The following is a 20,501-nucleotide window of genomic DNA, read 5'->3' as shown; positions in this document are numbered from 1 at the left end:
CCCCCCCCCCCCTCAGGAGCCCTCTCTGCTCTGTCACGCCCCCCCCCCCCCCCTCAGGAGCCCTCTCTGCTCTGCCACCCCCCCCCCCCCCTCAGGAGTCCTCTCTCTCTGTCACCCCCCCCCCCCCCTCAGGAGCCCTCTCTGCTGTCACCACCCCCCCTCAGGAGCCCTCTCTGCTCTGTCACGCCCCCCCCCCCCCCTCAGGAGTCCTCTCTGCTCTGTCACCCCCCCCCCTCTCAGGAGCCCTCTCTGCTCTGTCACGCCCCCCCCCCTCAGGAGTCCTCTCTGCTCTGTCACCCCCCCCCCCCCTCAGGAGCCCTCTCTGCTCTGTCACGCCCCACCCCCCCCTCAGGAGTCCCTCTCTGCTCTGTCACCCCCCCCCCCCCTCAGGAGCCCTCTCTGCTCTGTCACGCCCCCCCCCCCCTCAGGAGTCCTCTCTGCTCTGTCACGCCCCCCCCCCTCTCAGGAGTCCTCTCTGCTCTGTCACCCCCCCCCCCCCTCAGGAGTCCTCTCTGCTCTGTCACCCCCCCCCCCCCCCCCTCAGGAGTCCTCTCTGCTCTGTCACCCCCCCCCCCCCTCTCAGGAGTCCTCTCTGCTCTGTCGCCCCCTCAGGAGTCCTCTCTGCTCTGTCGCCCCCCTCAGGAGTCCTCTTTGCTCTGTCGCCCCCCTCAGGAGCCCTCTCTGCTCTGTCACCCCCCCCCCCCCCCCTCAGGAGTCCTCTCTGCTCTGTCGCCCCCCTCAGGAGTCCTCTTTGCTCTGTCGCCCCCCTCAGGAGTCCTCTCTGCTCTGCCACCCCCCCTCAGGAGTCCTCTCTGCTCCGTCACCCCCCCCCCCCCCCCCCCCCCGAGAGGGAGGATTGTTGTGGGTAATGACCCTGCAGCCTTCTTTCCGTTTTTTTATATAAATCCCTTTAAGTTGTAAACATGACGGCACATGGCAGCCACCCGGCAGCTCTTCCTTCTGACCCCCTGCTCTCTGAATGGGGAGAGGACCACTGCCAGACCTCGCTGCCGCCTCCAGGCACCTCTGTGTCCCTCACACTCTCTCGAGGTAGCCGGGGGGGGGGGGGGGGGGGATTCACGCCTTCTGTTCTGCACGTGCTGTGGCCCAGATTCACGGACATTGCTCATAATGATACATGATGCCGGACGTTCTAATAATCCGCTGCACTCCGTCCGTATGTACAGCCCGAACGGGACGTGTACATGACACCTAGGAGACAGTGTGTTACTGCCATTCCCAGGCCCAGACCTGACTCCCACCGTCCTATCCTTGTGTCCAGCCCAGTGCTTGGTAGAAGGCAGCCATGTTCTTCCCAGTCTATCTGTGGGTCAGCAGATGTGCCACCATTGTCATGTAAGAAGCTCATTGCTCTCAGTCTGCAGCTGGCTGGCGTGTTGATGGCGACCTTGTGACCTTCGCCATGTGACCTTTTTATTCTGTGTTATTCTGCAGTGACACAGCGCCTGTAATGCCTCCTGCTGACACTAGATGGAGCTATGTACTGTCACATTGCTACAGCTCACTAGGCAGGTATGAAAAGTTTTTAGAAAAGCAGCATGTCTAACAGCAGCTATAAAGGGGCGTGTTTACCAGCAGCTATAAAGGGGCGTGTCTACCAGCAGCTATAAAGGGGGCGTGTCTAACAGCAGCTATAAAGGGGCGTGTTTACCAGCAGCCATAAAGGGGGCGTGTCTAACAGCAGCTATAAAGGGGCGTGTTTACCAGCAGCCATAAAGGGGGCGTGTCTAACAGCAGCTATAAAGGGGCGTGTCTAACAGCAGCTATAAAGGGGCGTGTTTACCAGCAGCCATAAAGGGGGCGTGTCTAACAGCAGCCATAAAGGCGGCGTGTCTAACAGCAGCTATAAAGGGGGCGTGTCTAACAGCAGCTATAAAGGGGGCGTGTCTAACAGCAGCTATAAAGGGGGCGTGTCTAACAGCAGCTATAAAGGGGGCGTATGCAAAACAGGAGTCCGTGGAGCCTCGGTTGCGAGTCTCAAAACACGGGATAGCCAGATATCTGTAGCCTGTTACTGCGGGGTACCTCCATGATGGCCCCATCGTGTTTTGAGACTCGCAACCGAGGCTTCACGGACTCCTGTTATATTTAAATTTTTGGGGGCATCAGTGAAGACTCTTGATTGAGTACTTTATTGGGGGTTTTTTCACTGCTTTCCTGGAGTTCAGTGATAACTGTGTTTTGTTGGTCTATAAAGGGGACGTGTCTAACATTTTCTATAAAGGGGGCGTGTCTGAAAGTAGCTATAAAGGGCCATGTCTAGTAGCGGCTATAAAGGCGGGGTGTCTAAGGTGTGCGTTTACACAAAGATTTATCTGACAGATTTTGGAAGCCAAAGCCAGAAATGGATTTAAAAAGAGGATAGATCCCAGTCTTTCCTTTATGACCTGATCCTTGTTTATAGTCTGCTCCTTGTTTTGGCTTCAAAGATCTGTCAGATAAATCTGTCTGTGTAAACGCACCATTACAGTAGCTATAAGGGTGTGTGTCTACCAGTAGCTATAAAGGGGGCGTGTCTAACAGTAGCTATAAAGGGGGCGTGTCTACCAGTAGCTATAAAGGGGCGTGTCTACCAGTAGCTATAAAGGGGGCGTGTCTACCAGTAACTATAAAGGGGGCGTGTCTACCAGTAGCTATACAGGGTCATGTCTACCAGTAGCTATAAAGGGGGCGTGTCTACCAGTAGCTATAAAGGGGGCGTGTCTAACAGTAGCTATAAAGGGGGCGTGTCTAACAGTAGCTATAAAGGGGGCGTGTCTAACAGTAGCTATAAAGGAGCCGCTGTGATAGACTTCTCGGTTTCCTTCTGTGTTATCTGATTTTATGGTTTAATGATTTTTCCATTGTTTCTTATCTTCCGGTCACCACCAGAGCTGCATTCACAGTTCTCCAGAAGTGTATACAGAGCAGTGTCTCTAACCTGTGATACTACTCCTCCCAGCATCACCTTCATCCTTCAGCTCTGAGGCCATGCTGGGAGTTACAGTTCTGCAGCAGGATGCATGATGGGGCTCTTTGGGGTCAGGTGACCTGTGATGGGGCCCCTCTGGGGTCTGGTGACCTGTGACGGGGGCTCTCTGGGGTCAGGGGGCCTGTGACGGGGGCTCTCTGGGGTCAGGTGACCTGTGACGGGGGGCTCTCTGGGGTCAGGTGACCTGTGACGGGGGCTCTCTGAAGTCTGGTGACCTGTGATGGGGGCTCTCTGGGGTCTGGTGACCTGTGATGGGGGCTCTCTGGGGTCTGGTGACCTGTGATGGGGGCTCTCTGAAGTCTGGTGACCTGTGATGGGGGCTCTCTGGGGTCTGGTGACCTGTGATGGGGGCTCTCTGGCATCAGGTGACCTGTGATGGGGCCTCTCTGGGGTCAGGTGGCCTGTAATAGGGGCTCTCTGGGGCCAGGTGACCTGTGATGGGGACTCTCTGGGGTCAGGTTGCCTGTAATAGGGGCTCTCTGGGGTCAGGTGACCTGTGATGGGGACTCTCTGGGGTCTGGTGACCTGTGACGGGGGCTCTCTGGGGTCAGCTGACCTGTGATAGGGGTTATCCATCTGGAGTCAGGTGACCTGTGAGGGTGGCTCTCTGGGGTCAGTTGACCTGTGACGGGGGCTCTCTGGGGTCAGGGGGCCTGTGATGGGGGGCTCTCTGGGGTCAGGTGACCTGTGATGGGGCCCCTCTGGGGTCAGGTGACCTGTGACGGGGGCTCTCTGGGGTCAGGTGACCTGTGATGGGGCCTCTCTTGGGTCAGGTGACCTGTGACGGGGCCTCTCTGGGGTCAGGTGATGGGGCCTCTCTGGGGTCAGATGACCTCTGATGGGGGGCTCTCTGGGGTCAGGTGACCGGTGACAGGGTGGGCTCTCTGGGGTCAGGTGACCTATAATAGGGCTCTCTGGGGTCGGGTGACCTGTGATGGGGCCTCTCTGGGGTCAGATGACCTGTGATGGGGCCACTCTGGGGTCAGGTGACCTGTGATGGGGGGCTCTCTGGGGTCAGGTGACCTGTGATGGGGGGCTCTCTGGGGTCAGGTGACCTGTGATGGGGCCTCTCTGGGGTCAGGTGACCTGTGATGGGGGGCTCTCTGGGGTCAGGTGACCTGTGATGGGGCCTCTCTGGGGTCAGGTGACCTGTGATGGGGGGCTCTCTGGGGTCAGGTGACCTATAATAGGGCTCTCTGGGGTCAGGTGACCTGTGACGGGGCTCTCTGGGGCCAGGTGACCTGTGACGGGGGCTCTCTGGGGTCAGGTGACCTGTGACGGTGGCTCTCTGAAGTCTGGTGACCTGTGATGGGGCCCCTCTGGGGTCAGGTGACCTGTGATGGGGCCTCTCTGAAGTCTGGTGACCTGTGATGGGGCCCCTTTGGGGTCAGGTGACCTGTGATGGGGGGCCCCTCTGGGGTCAGGTGACCTGTGATGGGGCCCCTCTGGGTTCAGGTGACCTGTGACGGTGGCTCTCTGGGGTCAGGTGACCTGTGACGGTGGCTCTCTGAAGTCTGGTGACCTGTGATGGGGCCTCTCTGGGGTCAGGTGACTTCTCTTTTTTCAGAACTTCTACCCCTTTGGTTTTGTTGCCGATCCAGCACTTTGACCCCATCAGCGATTTCTCGTCTATAATAAGACTGGAGAAGTGGCCGCTGCTGGTGACACAATATCCACTTCCACTTTCCAGCAGGACGCGGCTCCTCAGTCAGCAGTGAGAACAGTGTGATAGAGGAACTACCACCCCTCCTCCAGCCCCGGCCTGTCTGACTACTCCATCAGCGCTGCACGCAGGGTCACACAGGTGTCCCTGCAGCACTAATGCCCCTGAGGGTTCGTTACAGTGTGTCAGTCTGGGGTCCTGGCAGACCAGATACACTGTAAGAGCCGGAGTTACTCCAGTCACATCCAGAGCAGCACTCACAGTTCTGCTGGTTTCCTGCTAGGTCTAGGCTGTTCCAGCTTAATGATTGGTTGTAATGGGGCAAAACCAGATCCAATCACAGCTCAGCTTTCTGATTGTAACAAGCTCTGGTCTAATGGAAGCTGAGCTGTGATTGGTTGTTATCATTAGCAGCTTGATCGATCAGGGTCTGCTGTGCTGCATTGTGGGAGATGTAGTCTTTCCTGTCTGTGCATTGTGAGTAATAGCTCTGATCTATGGCTGATCTATGAGATCTAAGGTGAGCTGAAGGCATGCTGGGAGTTGTAGTTCTGCAGCTGCTGGAGAGCGCTCGTAAAACTACAGTTCCCATCATGCCTGGAGGGCCATAGGATTGACACTGGTGAACTAGATCCAGAGCTCAGCTGAGGCTGTCAGGGCATGCTGGGAGGTGTAGTCCATTGTATTCATGAGGACATGGATGGGAGGGGGGAGCTCTCTTGGCCTCCTTTCTCCGGCATCATTTCTGGAACATTCTGTGATGTATCCGGTGCGGATGATACATGTATTATAGCAATGAAGGACAAGGACGCAGATAAGAGGCTGGCGATGTGGGGGGTCCTGGTCACCCCCTCAGTGGGGTCCCGATATTATAGTATAATGTACACTCAGCCCTAACCTGAGCAATGTTCCCCAATCTGTGACATCTATTGCAAAACTACAACTCCCAGCATGCACTCATAGCCTCGGCTGCAGCATCTAGAGCAGGGATGAGAAAGACATGGCCCCCAGCTGCTGCAAAACTACAACCCTCATCATGCCTACGGCTGTCCAGGTATACTAGGAGTTGTAGTTCTGCAGCAGCTGGGGGCCAGTAGTTTCCCCTTCTTTATCCCTGTATAACCGGCTCCACTTGTTGTCACTGAATGGACACACAGCCGCCTCATTGAGTTCTGTGCCTGCACTGGCCCTCAGGTTTTTAGTCTCGTTCACTGACAGCAAGCAGAGATGTTGAACAGCATTGTATGATTAGAAAGCTGCAATAAAAGCTCAGACACAGCCAGTGAACGGTATAGACAATTCTTTACAAAATATACATTATTACCACATAGGAAAGAGGCCAAAATGTAAAGAAACAGAAAGAATCTCCCTCTAATGGGGGTCACCCCGGTCCGGGCATCGACCCACACCCCAATAGATGGCACCGCTGCAATATACAATCTACCATAGAGAGCAGTGACAGGGCGGGCAGCGGACAGTCCCTGGTATAAATAATGGGCATCTATGGAGCGAGGAGGAGAGTGACGCCTGTCAATCACTCTGAAGGCACTTGGCTGGTCACAGTTCTTGGTCGCAGACTTGGCTCGGAGGCCGGAGGCCATTGCTTTAGGGGAGGCTGCTGATGTCTCGTCTGGGAGGGGGGCCCACTGGCTTCGGGGGGGCTTCATTGGCTTTGCCTTCAAACAGCATGATTCTGCAAAGATTAAGGGTTAATGTTAGAATAAACAGGGGAAATTAAGGGAAGTCCAAAAAGGGAACAAAAATCACAAACGTGGAACCTCGGTGCCCAGATAGTGTTACTAGGGCAGAGGAAGACGGAAGGATGTGGAGATTAGGGCAGTGGTAAGTGGTCTGGGGGCAGAAACCACACTGATATCTATAATAGAAGAGATAGAATCCAGCAGATCCTGTGCTCCTGCAGAACATCATGGCTGCAGTAACACCAATGTTCTGCAGGTGGCAGTGCTGCCTGCTTATGCCGCCTACAGAACCACCAATGTCCTGCAGGTGGCAGTGCTGCCCCACTCACATCTGTACATGAGAATTCTGCTGATACTCAGCAGGGAAGAAAACTTCATATTCCAAGAGTGAGGTAGTGTAGGTGAGTGCAGTCTATTACACTCTGTTATCAGCCATGTCAGGATACGAAGACAACGAGTGACCACAAGCCAGTGCTCTCTGTTATCAGGATGTCCAGAATCCCCTCTGTCCTTCTGATCTCTTCTTTATGAGCCTCCATTATATGTGACTGATATCAGCCGCCCACCTCCTCATAATGCTCCAGCACTGTAATAAACTTCACTGTGCAATTATTCCCTGTTTATGTGCCTGGAGCTGGGAACACCCGGACCTGCCCCTGTGTGGATGCTGAGGTTTATAGGTTATACAGGAGTTTATGTCTGTATATACAGGGATATAAAGCACAGCGTACAAGAGAGCCCAATGACCATAAATACTATTAAATCCTAATAAAACGTGTCCTGATAGCAGGAAGCAATGAGTCGTGTTATCAACCTGACATGGCTTATACCAGAGAGTAATAGCTTGTATATACCTGTCCTACAGTCACCCCCCCCCCCCCCCAGCCTGACATGGCTGATACCAGTGAGTAATAGCTTGTATATACCTGTCCTACAGTCACCTCCCTCCCCCAGCCTGACATGGCTGATACCAGAGAGTAATAGATTGTATATACCTGTCCTACAGTCAGCCCCCCCCCCAGCCTGACATGGCTGATACCAGAGAGTAATAGATTGTATATACCTGTCCTACAGTCACCCCCCCCCCCCCCAGCCTGACATGGCTGATACCAGAGAGTAATAGATTGTATATACCTGTCCTACAGTCACCCCCCCCCCCCCCAGCCTGACATGGCTGATACCAGAGAGTAATAGATTGTATATACCCGACCTACACCCCCCCCCCCCAGCCTGACATGGCTGATACCAGAGAGTAATAGATTGTATATACCTGTCCTACAGTCACCTCCCCCCCCCCAGCCTGACATGGCTGATACAAGAGAGTAACAGATTGTATATACCTGTCCTACAGTCACCTCCCCCCCCCAGCCTGACATGGCTGATACAAGAGAGTAATAGATTGTATATACCTGGCCTACAGTCACCCTCCCCCCCCCCAGCCTGACATGGCTGATACCAGAGAGTAATAGTGTATATACCTGTCCTACAGTCACACCCCCCCCCCCCCAGCCTGACATGGCTGATACTAGAGAGTAATAGATTGTATTTACCTGTCCTACAGTCACCTCTCCCCCCCCCAGCCTGACATAGCTGATAGCAGAGAGTAATAGATTGTATATACCGGTCCTACACCCCCCCAGCCTGACATGGCTGATACCAGAGAGTGATAGATTGTATATACCTGTCCTACAGTCACCTCCCCCCCCCAGCCTGACATGGCTGATACCAGCGAGTAATAGATTGTATATACCTGTCCTACAGTCACCTCTCCCCCCCCCCCCCCAGCCTGACATGGCTGATACCAGAGAGTAATAGATTGTATATACCTGTCGTCCTACAGTCACCTCCCCCCCCCAGCCTGACATGGCTGATACCAGAGAGTAATAGATTGTATATACCTGTCCTACAGTCCGTCCGTCCCCCCCAGGCCGACATGGCTGATACCAGGGAATAATAAATTGTATAAAGGCTCCTGCAAACTCCAGACAAGCTGCAGACAAGTGTTCATCCAATATGGAGGCGCTGACGGAGCTCCCCTCCCCCGTGTCCCCGATCCCCTTCTCACAGGGCTCTCATTGGGGCTCCCCATGGGAATGGATTGAAAGAGATTGTTCCTGCTCTATAAAAAGCAACTGGGAGGAGGAGGGGAAAGGGGCGACAAGACGCACAGAAAACGGATTGTTAGGGGGTTAGGCATCGTGCCACATGTGAGAGGGTCCCAACCACTTCAGAGAGGGCAACCCCTGCCTCCTAATGCAACCAGAGATAATAGCCGATAACAGAGCGGGATGGAGGGGGGTCATCCTCACAATGGGCCGTACTGTTACCGCACCGCAGTAACCAGAGGACACAGAAGCCGCACTGTCAGCCCCTGGTAATGGAGACTTCTCCTCTGAAAGGTGACGGTTACCTGATCACAAAGACCCCGATGTGTCCAGCGATAGGAATTCCAAACCCACGGGAAGAAAAAATAATCCCACTGTAGTGCGTCCACTGCTGCCTACACCCCCCACCTGAGATCAGCACCAATGGCCTTCTGCTGGGGCACATGAGTGAGGAGCAGCCCCCAACATCAGAAACCTCATAGGGATAAAAGATGGCCAGCTTCTGGGAAAGCTGGGTGACTACCAATACGCCAACTTCCCATGGAGGTAGTTATCCAACTTTCCTAATCTGACCGACAGGACTGAGAGGTATCACTACAAAACATGGCGGATTTGCTGTATAGGGTTGTAGGAGAGCTGGGTAGCAGGAGTCATAGAGGCAGGACAATATCAGGGGCATCTATAGCATGGAGAATTGGGGCAAAAGCAGTACAGAAGGACACACACCCGGGCCTGCCACACACTTATGGTTCACAAATAATACTGCCAGTAATGTCCCCTCCCATAAATAATAGCGCGAGTAATGTCCCCGCCCATAGATAATAGCGCCAGTAATGTCCCCTCCCATAAATAATAGCGCCAGTAATGTCCCCTCCCATAAATAATATCGCCAGTAATGTCCCCTCCCATAAATAACAGCGCCAGTAATGCCTCCTCCCATAAATAATAGTGCCAGTAATGTCCCCTCCCATAAATAATATTGCCTGTAATGTCTCCTCCCATAAATAATAGTGCCAGTAATGTCCCCTCCCATAAATAATAGCGCCAGTAATGTCCTCTCCCATAAATAGCGCCAGTAATGCCTCCTCCCATAAATAATAGCGCCAGTAATGTCCCCTCCCATAAATAATAGTGCCAGTAATATCCCCTCCCATAAATTATAGCGCCAGTAGTGTCTTCTTCCATAAATAATAGCGTCAGTAATGTCTCTTTGCATAAATAATACTGCCAGTAATGTCTCTTCCCATAAATACTGCCAGTAATGTCCCCTCCCATAAATAATAGTGCCAGTAATGTGTCTCCTCCCATAAATAATACTGCCAGTAATGTGTCTCCTACCATAAATAATACTGCCAGTAATGTGTCTCCTCCCATAAATAATAGTGCCAGTAATGTGTCTCCTCCCATAAATAATATTGCCAGTAATGGCCCTCCCATGAATAATACTACCAGTAATGTCCCCTCCCATAAATAATACTGCCAGTAATGGCCCTCCCATAAATAATACTACCAGTAATGTCCCCTCCCATAAATACTGCCAGTAATGTCCCCTCCCATAAATACTGCCAGTAATGTCCCCTCCTATAAATAATACTGCCTGTAATGTCCCATCCCATAAATATTAGCGTCAGTAATGTCCCCTCCCATAAATAGCGCCAGTAGTGTCTCCTCCCATAAATAATAGCATCAGTAATGTCTTCTCCCATAAATAATACTGCCAGTAATGTCTCTTCCCATAAATAATAGCGCCAGTAATGTCTTCTCCCAAAAATAATAGCGCCAGTAATGTCTCCTCCCATAAATAATACTGCCAGTAATGTCTCCTCCCATAAATAATACTGCCTGTACTGTGTCCCCTCCCATAAATAATAGTGCCAGTAATGTCCCCTCCCATAAATAATAGCGTCAGTAATGTCCCCGCCCATAAATATTGCCAGTAATGTGTCTCCTCCTATAAATAATATTGCCTGTAATGTCCGCTCCCATAAATAATAGTGCCAGTAATGTCCCCTCCCATAAATAATAGTGCCAGTAATGTCCCCTCCCATAAATAATACTGCCTGCAATGTCCCCTCCCATAAATAATACTGCCTGTAATGTCCCCTCCCATAAATAATACTGCCTGTAATGTCCCCTCCCATAAATAATAGTGCCAGTAATGTCTCCTCCCATAAATAATAGTGCCAGTAATGTCCCCTCCCATAAATAATACTGCCTGTAATGTCTCCTCCCATAAATAATACTGCCTGTAATGTCTCCTCCCATAAATAATAGTGCCAGTAATGTCCCCTCCCATAAATAATACTGCCAGTAATGTGTCTCCTCCCATAAATAATACTGCCAGTAATGTGTCTCCTCCCATAAATAATACTGCCTGTAATGTCCCCTCCCATAAATAATAGCGCTAGTAATGTCTCCTCCCAGAAATAATAGTGCTAGTATAGTGCCAGGCTGTGGTGACAGTGGGATGTGAGGGGTTAATGATGCTACAGACACTTTGCTCTGTAGGGAGCGTCTCTCCGCCGTTGCAGTGCTCGGTCACGTGACTTCGTTTGCAGTTGTCAGCCCTTGGGTGTCTAGTGTCTGCGCCCATGTATTCCTCCGGGGGGCGATAATCCTGGTGTCTGCTGCCAGCCCCCACCCTCCCTATATATCACTGCCATCCCTCATCCCTTGTCTGTGTCTAGGAGAGCTGGGTGGATCCAGGGGCAGCCCCTGCAGTCCGGAACTTCTGTGTGGCAGACGCTCAGGGTCCCGACGAGCTGGGTGGATCCAGGGACAGACTCCGCAGTCCGGAACGTTCTGTGGCAGACGTTCAGGGTCCTGGAGATCTGGGTGGATCCAGAGGCAGACCCCGCAGTACGGAACGTTCTGTGGCAGACGTTCAGGGACCCGGAGAGCTGGGTGGATCCAGGGGCAGACCCCGCAGTACGGAATGTTCTGTGTGGCAGACATTTAGGGTCCCGAAGAGCTGGGTGGATCCAGGGACAGACCCCGCAGTCCGGAACGTTCTGTGGCAGAAGTTCAGGGTCCCGGAGAGCTAGGTGGATCCAGGGTCAGCCCCTACAGTCCGGGACGTTCTGTGTGGCAGACGCTCAGGGTTCCGGAGAGCTGGGTGGATCCAGGGGCAGACCCCGCAGTCCGGAACGTTCTGTGGCAGACGTTCAGGGTCCCGGAGAGCTGGGTGGATCCAGGGACAGACCCCGCAGAACGGAATGTTCTGTGTGGCAGACGCTCAGGGTTCCGGAGAGCTGGGTGGATCCAGGGGCAGATCCCGCAGTACGGAACGTTCTGTGTGGCGGACGCTCAGGGTCCCGGAGAGCTGGGTGGATCCAGGGGCAGACCCCGCAGTCCGGAACGTTCTGTGGCAGACGTTCAGGGTCCCGGAGAGCTGGGTGGATCCAGGGACAGACCCCGCAGAACGGAACGTTCTGTGTGGCAGACGCTCAGGGTTCCGGAGAGCTGGGTGGATCCAGGGGCAGATCCCGCAGTACGGAACGTTCTGTATGGCAGACATTTAGGGTCCCGAAGAGCTGGGTGAATCCAGGGGCAGACCCCGCAGTACGGAACGTTCTGTGTGGCAGACGCTCAGGGTTCCGGAGAGCTGGGTGGATCCAGGGGCAGCCCCTGCAGTCCGGAACGTTCTGTGTGGCGGACGCTCAGGGCTCCGGAGAGCTGGGTGGATCCAGGGGCAGCCCCTGCAGTCCAGAATGTTCTGTGTGGCAGACGTTCAGGGTTCCGGAAAGCTGGGTGGATCCAGGGGCAGACCCCGCAGTACGGAACGTTCTGTGTGGCGGACGCTCAGGGTCCCGGAGAGCTGGGTGAATCCAGCCTCTTCTCTGCGCTCTCTGATTTATTTGCGTTTCGAGCTGTAAAACAATTGTCTCAAAGGAGATGAAGTCCCAGCCGGGGGAGGGGCGGCGCTCGGCTCTGCTACACCTGTTACTCCTCTCCGGGGGGGACGCAGACAATGAGGGTCTGTGTCACTGATGGATCAGGTTACCTGATGGGAGACACCTGTATAACTGCAGCCGGGTGCAGAACTACAACCCCCATCATTCATCACAGGTGACTGCTGGTATAGAATGCTGGGGGTTGTAGTCCTGGGGAACACTGCTCTATAGGACGCTGAACCCTTCACACTACAACCACCATCATCAATCACAGCTGAAGGTTGGTATAGAATGCTGGGGGTTGTAGTCCTGCTACAGGTTGGGGAACACCGCCCTTTAGGACGCTGATCCCTTCACACTACAACCCCCATCATACCAAAGGCTTTGTGTGTCCAGGCATGATGGGAGTTGTAGTTTTGCACCAGCTGAAGGTTCTCCGGCTCAGTCCCATTGAGATGAATAGTGCTGAGCTGCAGTACTATACACAGCCTGTGGACAGGGGTGGCGCTGTATTTGGAGCCATGTTTTCCTGACCCTGGATGACCCCTGTGGGCACAGCGCAGCGTACACCTCTGGCAGCAGCCGGACATTCTTCACATACTGATACGTCAGTGATCGCTCATGTGGCGGAACGGGTTCTGCGCTCGCGTCAGTGACACAACGTGGCGACATTAATGGACCTGGGATTAGTCAGGATAGGAATGTATACACTGGATGCTACAGACCGGCTCTGTGCACGTGTACAGGATCAGGGTGTATCTAACTGAGGCGGGTGTGGCTCGGATACCTCCTGTCATTGACTGTGATGGGTCAGTCATTAGGTAAGCATGTTATTATCCCCGGCGTGATGTCACCGCCATCTATCACATCCTCCTCCTGTATGGGAATAAACACACTGAATGCCAACCTGCAGGAACTACAACTCCCAGCATGCTCTGAAGCCACAGATAAAGGAAACCTGACAGTCATACTAGCTGCAGACGTGATTGGATCAGGCATCAGCAAACCTTAAAGGGGTACTCCTTCTTCAAATCATCTGGTGTCAGAAAGTTATATAGATTTGTATTTTACTTCTATTTAATAATCTCCAGTCTCCCAGTACTTATCAGCTGCTGTATGTCCTGCAGGAAGTGGTGTATTCTCTCCAGTCTGACACAGTGCTCTCTGCTGCCACCTCTGTCCATGTCAGGAACTGTCCAGAGCAGGAGAGGTTTTCTATGGGGATTTGCTGCTGCTCTGGACAGTTCCTGACATGGACAGAGGTGGCAGCAGAGAGCACTGTATCAGACTGGAGAGAATACACCACTTCCTGTAGGACATACAGCAGCTGATAAGTACTGGGAGACTGGAGATTTTCTAATAGAAAATTACTACAAATTACTTTGGCACTTGCTGGGACCAGTTGATCTGGAAAAAAAAATATTTATATATTTATTTATTTTGAGAACTACTCCTTTAAGTTGGAATGCCCCTTTGTGTTTTTTTTGTTTTTACTTAAAGAAACCCAATAAGTATAATACTCTAGTCACATCCAAAGCTGCACACACAGAATCTCTTATAAATCTCAAAAGCAGATGTGTGTGTGTGTGTGTGTGTGTGTGTGTGTGTGTATATATATATATACACACACACACACACAGTATAGCTCTGTACACACACCAGGTAAGCAGCAGAATTGTGAGTGCAGCTCTGGATGTGACTGGAGTACGGTTGTATAAGCTTGGCAGGGCTGGTATCACACTCATCCTCCACAGCTGGGTGTCCCGGCTCATGGATCTGCCTGGCACCGGCTTCCTGTACATGAGAGTGGAGCCGGGCTGCCACCAGCTGCCACCAGCTGCTCTGTGATCTGAGAGTCACATGACCCGGCACATTCCAAGTGACCATCCGGGCATCCTACACACTGGAGAGGAATGAGATGCCCACAGTCCATAACAGCAGTGGGCGGCACGTGCCAGGAAGGGATAACATTAACCCCGCGTCCCCCAGTGCACTGGTATCATAGCCATCCTCTCCGCTTATAATGTTCTGTCACTTGATTAACACTTTATCATGTCTGATACTCCAGTCACATCCAGAGCTGCATTCATAATTCTTCATTGTGGGTCACAGAGTGCAGATAAACTGTATTACAGGAGTAGTTCACCAAATTTTTTTTTTTACTTTCAAATCAACTGGCGCCAGAAAATTGTTTAGATTTGTAATTTACTTCTGTTTAATAATCTCTAGTCTTCCAGTACTTATCAGCTGCTGTATGTCCTGTAGGAAGTGGTGTATTCTCTCCCGTCTGACACAGTGCTCTCTGCTGCCACCTCTGTCCATGTCAGGAACTGTCCAGAGCAGCAGCAAATCCCCATAGAAAACCTCTCCTGCTCTGGACAGTTCCTAACATGGACAGAGGTGGCAGCAGAGAGCACTGTGTCAGACTGGAGAGAATACACCACTTCCTGTAGGACATACAGCAGCTGATAAGAACTGGAATACAGGAGATTTTTTATTAGAAGTAAAATTACAAATCTAGGACACCAGTTGATTTGAAAGAAAAAAAAAATAATTGGTGAACAACCCCTTTAAGAGGAACCAGAACCCCTTCTCTCCAGCAGTAATGACCCTATCCTCTGCAGGTTCAGCCAGTGTTTATCCAGTGACCAGCTGACGGGCGCCAGTCATGGGGAGGATCCCTGCGAGGGTGAGTGACCCCAGAATGCCAAGTGTTTGTGGGACTGATGGCGGCCACGGGGCAAGTGTTCAGCAGCAGATGTGCAGCCGAGTCATGTGAAGCTATACGACAGCTGCCACACCGATTCACCCGTCACCACAGGGACAAACCCGAAGCAATACTAACTACAATGTCTCCACCGCACCCAGGAGCTGTGTAATAATGCTACCTAATAGCAGCCGCCCCCATACCCCAGTGACTGTAGTGCAAAGTCTATGGGAGGCATTTATTAAGTCCGGCGTTTTTTACGTCGGACATAAAAATGCCCCCGCAGCTCCGGCGCTACGGAGATTTATGTAGAGGCGGACTGCCTCTACATAAATCCCGTGCGCGCCGTTGCGCACCGCCGAAAACCTACGCCAGCTGAGGACTGGAGTAGGTTTTCGGCGTACATTTTAGCGGAACGGATGATAAATCGCGCGGACTCTGAGTCCGCGCCCACTTTCCGCCCCTTTTCCGCCCCCTGGCGTACTCGGCGGAAAGTGCCGATTTGCGAATATTTTATTCGCAAATCGGCCATTTGCGTATAAAAAAAATACGCAAATCGGCACTTTCCGCCGAAAATCATCCGTTCGCCGGATGATACATGTGGCCCCATGTGTGTGTAATGCCAGAGGTAGTTATATTCCTGTATATAGGAGCAGTATTATAGTAGTATATTCCTGTATATAGGGAGCAGTATTATAGTAGTTATGTACTTGTATATAGGAGCAGTATTATAGTAGTTATATTCCTGTATATAGGGGGCAGTATTATAGTAGTATATTCCTGTATATAGGGAGCAGTATTATAGTAGTTATATTCTTGTATATAGGGGGCAGTATTATACTAGTTATATTCCTGTATATAGGAGCAGTAATATAGTAGTTATATTCTTGTATATAGGAGCAGTATTATAGTAGTTATATTCCTGTATATAGGAGCAGTATTATAGTAGTATATTCCTGTATATAGGAGCAGTATTATAGTAGTTATATTCCTGTATATAGGAGCAGTATTATAGTAGTTATATTCTTGTATATAGGGGGCAGTATTATAGTAGTTATATTCCTGTATATAGGAGCAGTATTATAGTAGTTATATTCCTGTATATAGGAGCAGTATTATAGTAGTTATATTCTTGTATATAGGAGCAGTATTATAGTAGTTATGCGGTTCAGGGAAGAAACAGAGTGCTGCACATCACACCTATGGCTGATACTAGTGCCGCTAGGCTAAATAAAAAACACATCAGAATTTTGTGTATGAATTGATCAAGCCACACTGCCCCATGTACCTCGTGCCGGTATCTGATACACATGGGTCCCTACACTAAGTCCACACCGTGCCAGTTAGTGGCCACCAACCCCGCAGGCATGCACAGTCAGGGAACGGGGGCCATGGGACGGCCCTGCGACTTTTTGGGTCTGGTCCTGTGACATTGGGGTTGCAGGGCCGTTCCATGGCCTCCCTTCCCTGCATGTGCACGCTTTGCGGGGTTGGCGGTCGCTGACCGACACGGTGTGGAGTTAGCGTAGGGACACGTGTGGACCAGAGGACCTGCGCGGTGGTACACGGGGCAATATGGCTTGATCAATTCATATACAGACACTCTGGTGTTGATTTTTAATATAGCCCTAGCGGCATTAGTATCAGCCATAGATGGGATGTGCAGCGGTTCCATTCTCTCCAGTTCGTATTATAGTAGTTATATTCCTGTGTATAGGGGGCAATATTATAGTAGTTATATTCCTGTATATAGGAGCAGTATTATAGTATGTATATTCTTGTATATAGGTGGCAGTATTATAGTAGTTATATTCCTGTATATAGGAGCAGTATTATAGTATGTATATTCTTGTATATAGGAGCAGTATTATAGTAGTTATATTCCTGTATATAGGAGCAGTATTATAGTAGTTATATTCCTGTATATAGGAGCAGTATTATAGTAGTTATATTCTTGTATATAGGGGGCAGTATTATAGTAGTTATATTCTTGTATATAGGGGGCAGTATTATAGTAGTTATATTCTTGTATATAGGGTCACTTACATTTTAAAGATTGACGATCTCTTTCCCAGCAGCACCTTGATGAAGTCTCTGTAGCCGATGGCGTCACTTTTTCCTCCAGTCACTTCTGCTATCATCTTTTTCATTTCTAGATGTGTTTTGGGCACTCCAAGCTTCTCCATCATCATCTTGAGTCCCATCATGTCTAGGAGATTTGTCATTATATTAGTAGGGCGCTGTTCGGTAGTGTCACCGGCCAACACACAAGTAAGTCGCTCATCAATAAGTATACGTATATCTTTAGGGTAATGTACCGCTAGGTCATGTTCTACATTGCTCGGGCAGATTTCGATTTCAGGAGACCAGATAAGCTGGCTATTACATCGTGTGAGAGTAGCAATGGCGGCTGTTGTTATTGAATACTCTGGCGCTGATGTCACTTACCGATTTCTCCTTGATCGTTTAAATCAAATTCCATGAATTTTTCTAGAAGAAAGAACAAGCAGATGATGAATAGTGTAGAGTGAATCAAGAGATAAACATTGTTACATTGTGTTCTATGATGATACATGTCAGATACTTGGCTCCGCCCCTAACCCCACCCTCATAACTCTGCACCCCCCCATTGTCTTACACTATTGATTCTCCACAGAACAATGCAGACAATCCTGTGCTCCTCCATCCCCGCTCCATGAATCGGCTGTCACATCAGGAAATGTCTATTATGACCGCCATCGATGGTGAATCACTGTGCATACACTTACACCCGAGACTCCATCAGTCTCTGGAATCCCATCCACCCCTGTGTCATACACAGTGTCAGTGTTCACTATGTATCATCTATATATGAGTATACCATGTATCATGTATATATTGGTATACTATGTATCATCTATATATAATTATACTATGTATCGTCTATATATCTGTATACAGTGTACCATCTATATATTGGTATACTATGTACCATCTATATACTGGTATACTGTATATCATCTATATATCGATATACTGTGTATCACGTATATATTGGTATACTATGTATCATCTATATATCTGTATAGTGTCCTACTAGGGGTGTTACTGCTATTCACACCCTTTGTAAAAGTCTGTACTTTTTGTGGTCCTGTAGTACTAAAAGATGACCACTAGATGTCACTGTGTTCTGTATTGAAGTGTGGAAGCTGGACAGCTGAGGTATCTCAAAGGGTTATTATGTTTATATGTACAGATTCGGTGAACCAGTAGGATCCTTCCTTTCTTCTGTCCTTTCACCTCTCCCCTTTCTACTCTTCTGTTGCACTCTTTCCACCCAACCACAGCGCACCTTATACGCTGGTTAGGAAGTTAGGCTCTTGGGTGAGGGAGGAGTCTTAGTTGTGCTTCTGTGGAGAAGGGAAGCAGCTCAGATAGCTCTCCACAGTGGTTCTACCTGGGCCCTGTCCCTCTGTCAAGTCCCCACAACAGAGAAGTCGCAGTCTTAGTCAGTACCCCGCATGGGTAGGACGCAGGACAGTACCGTCTTACAAATTTCTTTCTGTACCAGTACCTGTATCGTGAGTGATGCAGTGCTAAACCATTCAGGAGAGGACTAGCCAACAGATCATCTCATCGAGGACTAGGTGTTACAACCGTGCAGGACAGTATCCACTAAAGAGCCAAAGAGCTAGGAACTGATCCGGGTGGAGCAAAATTACTGGAAAGTATAGGGACTCCATCTCGCAGCCCGAGTGTCAGCCAGGGAACCCTCAGCACTCTGCTCATCCCAAGTAACAAGGTCTGGGGCCTGTGTCACCTATTAGTACGGTTCAGCCAAAGCTAGTGGGCATAAGGTGGTGTGTAGACTATAGAAAGGTCAATACACAGGCACAGGTTGTCTCATACTTCTTCTTCTACAAGTATTCTTCTCTACACTCCAACATCCCGGCAGAGCAGATTACTACTTGGGTTGAGACTCTCACGGCACCCTCCTCTCTACTACGCTATCTCAGTACAACCTTATCAACTCTACTACATCCTACTCAGCACTTATCAAGCAGATCTGGTGGTTTTACGTCTCAGTATTTGTTGGAACTTTGTCAAGATATATATATATATATATATATATATATATATACGTACTTCTATATTACCTGTTGCACATTTGCCAATAGTAAACCAAGTCAACGTTATCAACAGAGTCTGTGATTATTCACTACCACCTGCACAGCACGTACACCACAACCTTGGGACGTCTCCCCTTTCTGTAGGTTGTATTATTTAGGTCTGGCATGGCAGTGTGATCCAGTCACAGTATGGCGGTATTGGTCAGGCCTGGCATGGCAGTGTGATCCAGTCACAGTATGGCGGTATTGGTCAGGCCTGGCATGGCAGTGTGATCCAGTCACAGTATGGCGGTATTGATCTGGTCTGGTGTGGCGGTGGTAAATGTGATGCCTGGAGCTATTACCTACCAATCGTGTGGTGAGAATTCCGTCAAACAAATTTCCTCATTGAGTCAATGATTAGAGGCGTCTGCATATTGTCTATGTTTTAAGCCTTTAAAAACCATGAAAAAACGCGATTCTGAAACCACTCTCCCCAGGATGGGGCGTCTTCAGGTTTAGTGCCTAGGGCAGCAGCAGCTTGTAATACGGCCCTGCCTGTCTGCCTACCAGGCACTGGCGTCACATGACAAAACCCTAAGGTCCGGCTGTATCTCGGCCATCCACCACAAGTGGCGTCACACTTCCATCTAGCAAGTGACCGGCAGCCCCTCCGCTATAACACCATCCAGGGGCTCACCACATCTGTATACTATGCATCATCTATACATTGGTATACATTGTTCACTGATACTATGTATCATCTGTATAATCGGTATACTATGTATCATCTCCTTTGTGAGAACATTAGAGCTTTAGATCTGTGACTCCAGCTTACACTACATCTCCCTCCATTGTTCGGTCCCCCATGCTGTACACTGCAGTTATACCCCATTAGATTGTGGCTCAGTCCATTGTTCGGTCCCCCATGCTGTACACTGCAGCTCTGTTCCAGTAGAGCCCAGCTATCATGTGCTACTACAGCACTCATTGCTGCTGTCCTTCGCCATCCTTTACACTGCCGCACTGCTTGCTCACATTGTTGTGTATAGTCGGCCTGATCCAGGCAGTATCTGCCCCCTGTGGGGTATATAGAGTCAGGGGGGAGGGTCCTGTGGGCACATTATCCAGGGTGGGGCATCCATCTATAAGCTGCCATCTCCTGTTATTCTCATGTACCCGGCGGCACACAATGGCTGGCATCACCGCTGCCGTCCTCCTCTGTTTCCAGTCCTTGTGAATAACTTGGCGCTTGTTCCCTTTGAGTCGGTGCGGTGAGGTCATGGGGAGAATGAAGGGCCTCTTATTATGGCACTGATTAAAGGGACATGGACCCCGATATCCTGCAGCCAC

General features: G+C 50.4%; 2 protein-coding genes across 5 annotated transcripts in view; one reads left to right on the top strand and one right to left on the bottom strand.

Moving 5' to 3' along the window:
- The window catches only part of FIBCD1 (fibrinogen C domain containing 1), a 275,844-nt gene that overhangs the window by 14,586 nt on the left and 240,757 nt on the right, over positions 1-20,501 (top strand). For 2 of the 4 annotated variants that reach the window (XM_069985750.1, XM_069985749.1), the window contains exons 2-3: positions 14,978-15,042; positions 17,217-17,331. The gene's annotated coding sequence lies outside the window, so the exon portion shown is untranslated. Of the gene's footprint in view, positions 1-1,455; positions 1,534-14,977; positions 15,043-17,186; positions 17,332-20,501 lie in introns of those variants that run through there. The other 2 variants (XM_069985748.1, XM_069985751.1) reach the window with 2 other exon arrangements.
- The window catches only part of AIF1L (allograft inflammatory factor 1 like), a 32,038-nt gene continuing 17,477 nt past the window's right edge, over positions 5,941-20,501 (bottom strand). Inside the window, exons 4-6 of the mRNA XM_069985765.1 lie at positions 17,509-17,550; positions 17,107-17,269; positions 5,941-6,348 (exon numbers count right to left, since the gene is read on the bottom strand). Coding sequence (XP_069841866.1) covers positions 6,261-6,348; positions 17,107-17,269; positions 17,509-17,550 — 293 coding nt within the window. The 3' untranslated portion in view covers positions 5,941-6,260. The remainder of the gene's footprint in view (positions 6,349-17,106; positions 17,270-17,508; positions 17,551-20,501) is intronic.

This window comes from Dendropsophus ebraccatus, chromosome 10, assembly GCF_027789765.1.
Source record: "Dendropsophus ebraccatus isolate aDenEbr1 chromosome 10, aDenEbr1.pat, whole genome shotgun sequence".
NCBI classification, from domain to species: domain Eukaryota; kingdom Metazoa; phylum Chordata; class Amphibia; order Anura; family Hylidae; genus Dendropsophus; species Dendropsophus ebraccatus.
This window is presented reverse-complemented; position numbering and strand designations above follow the sequence as displayed.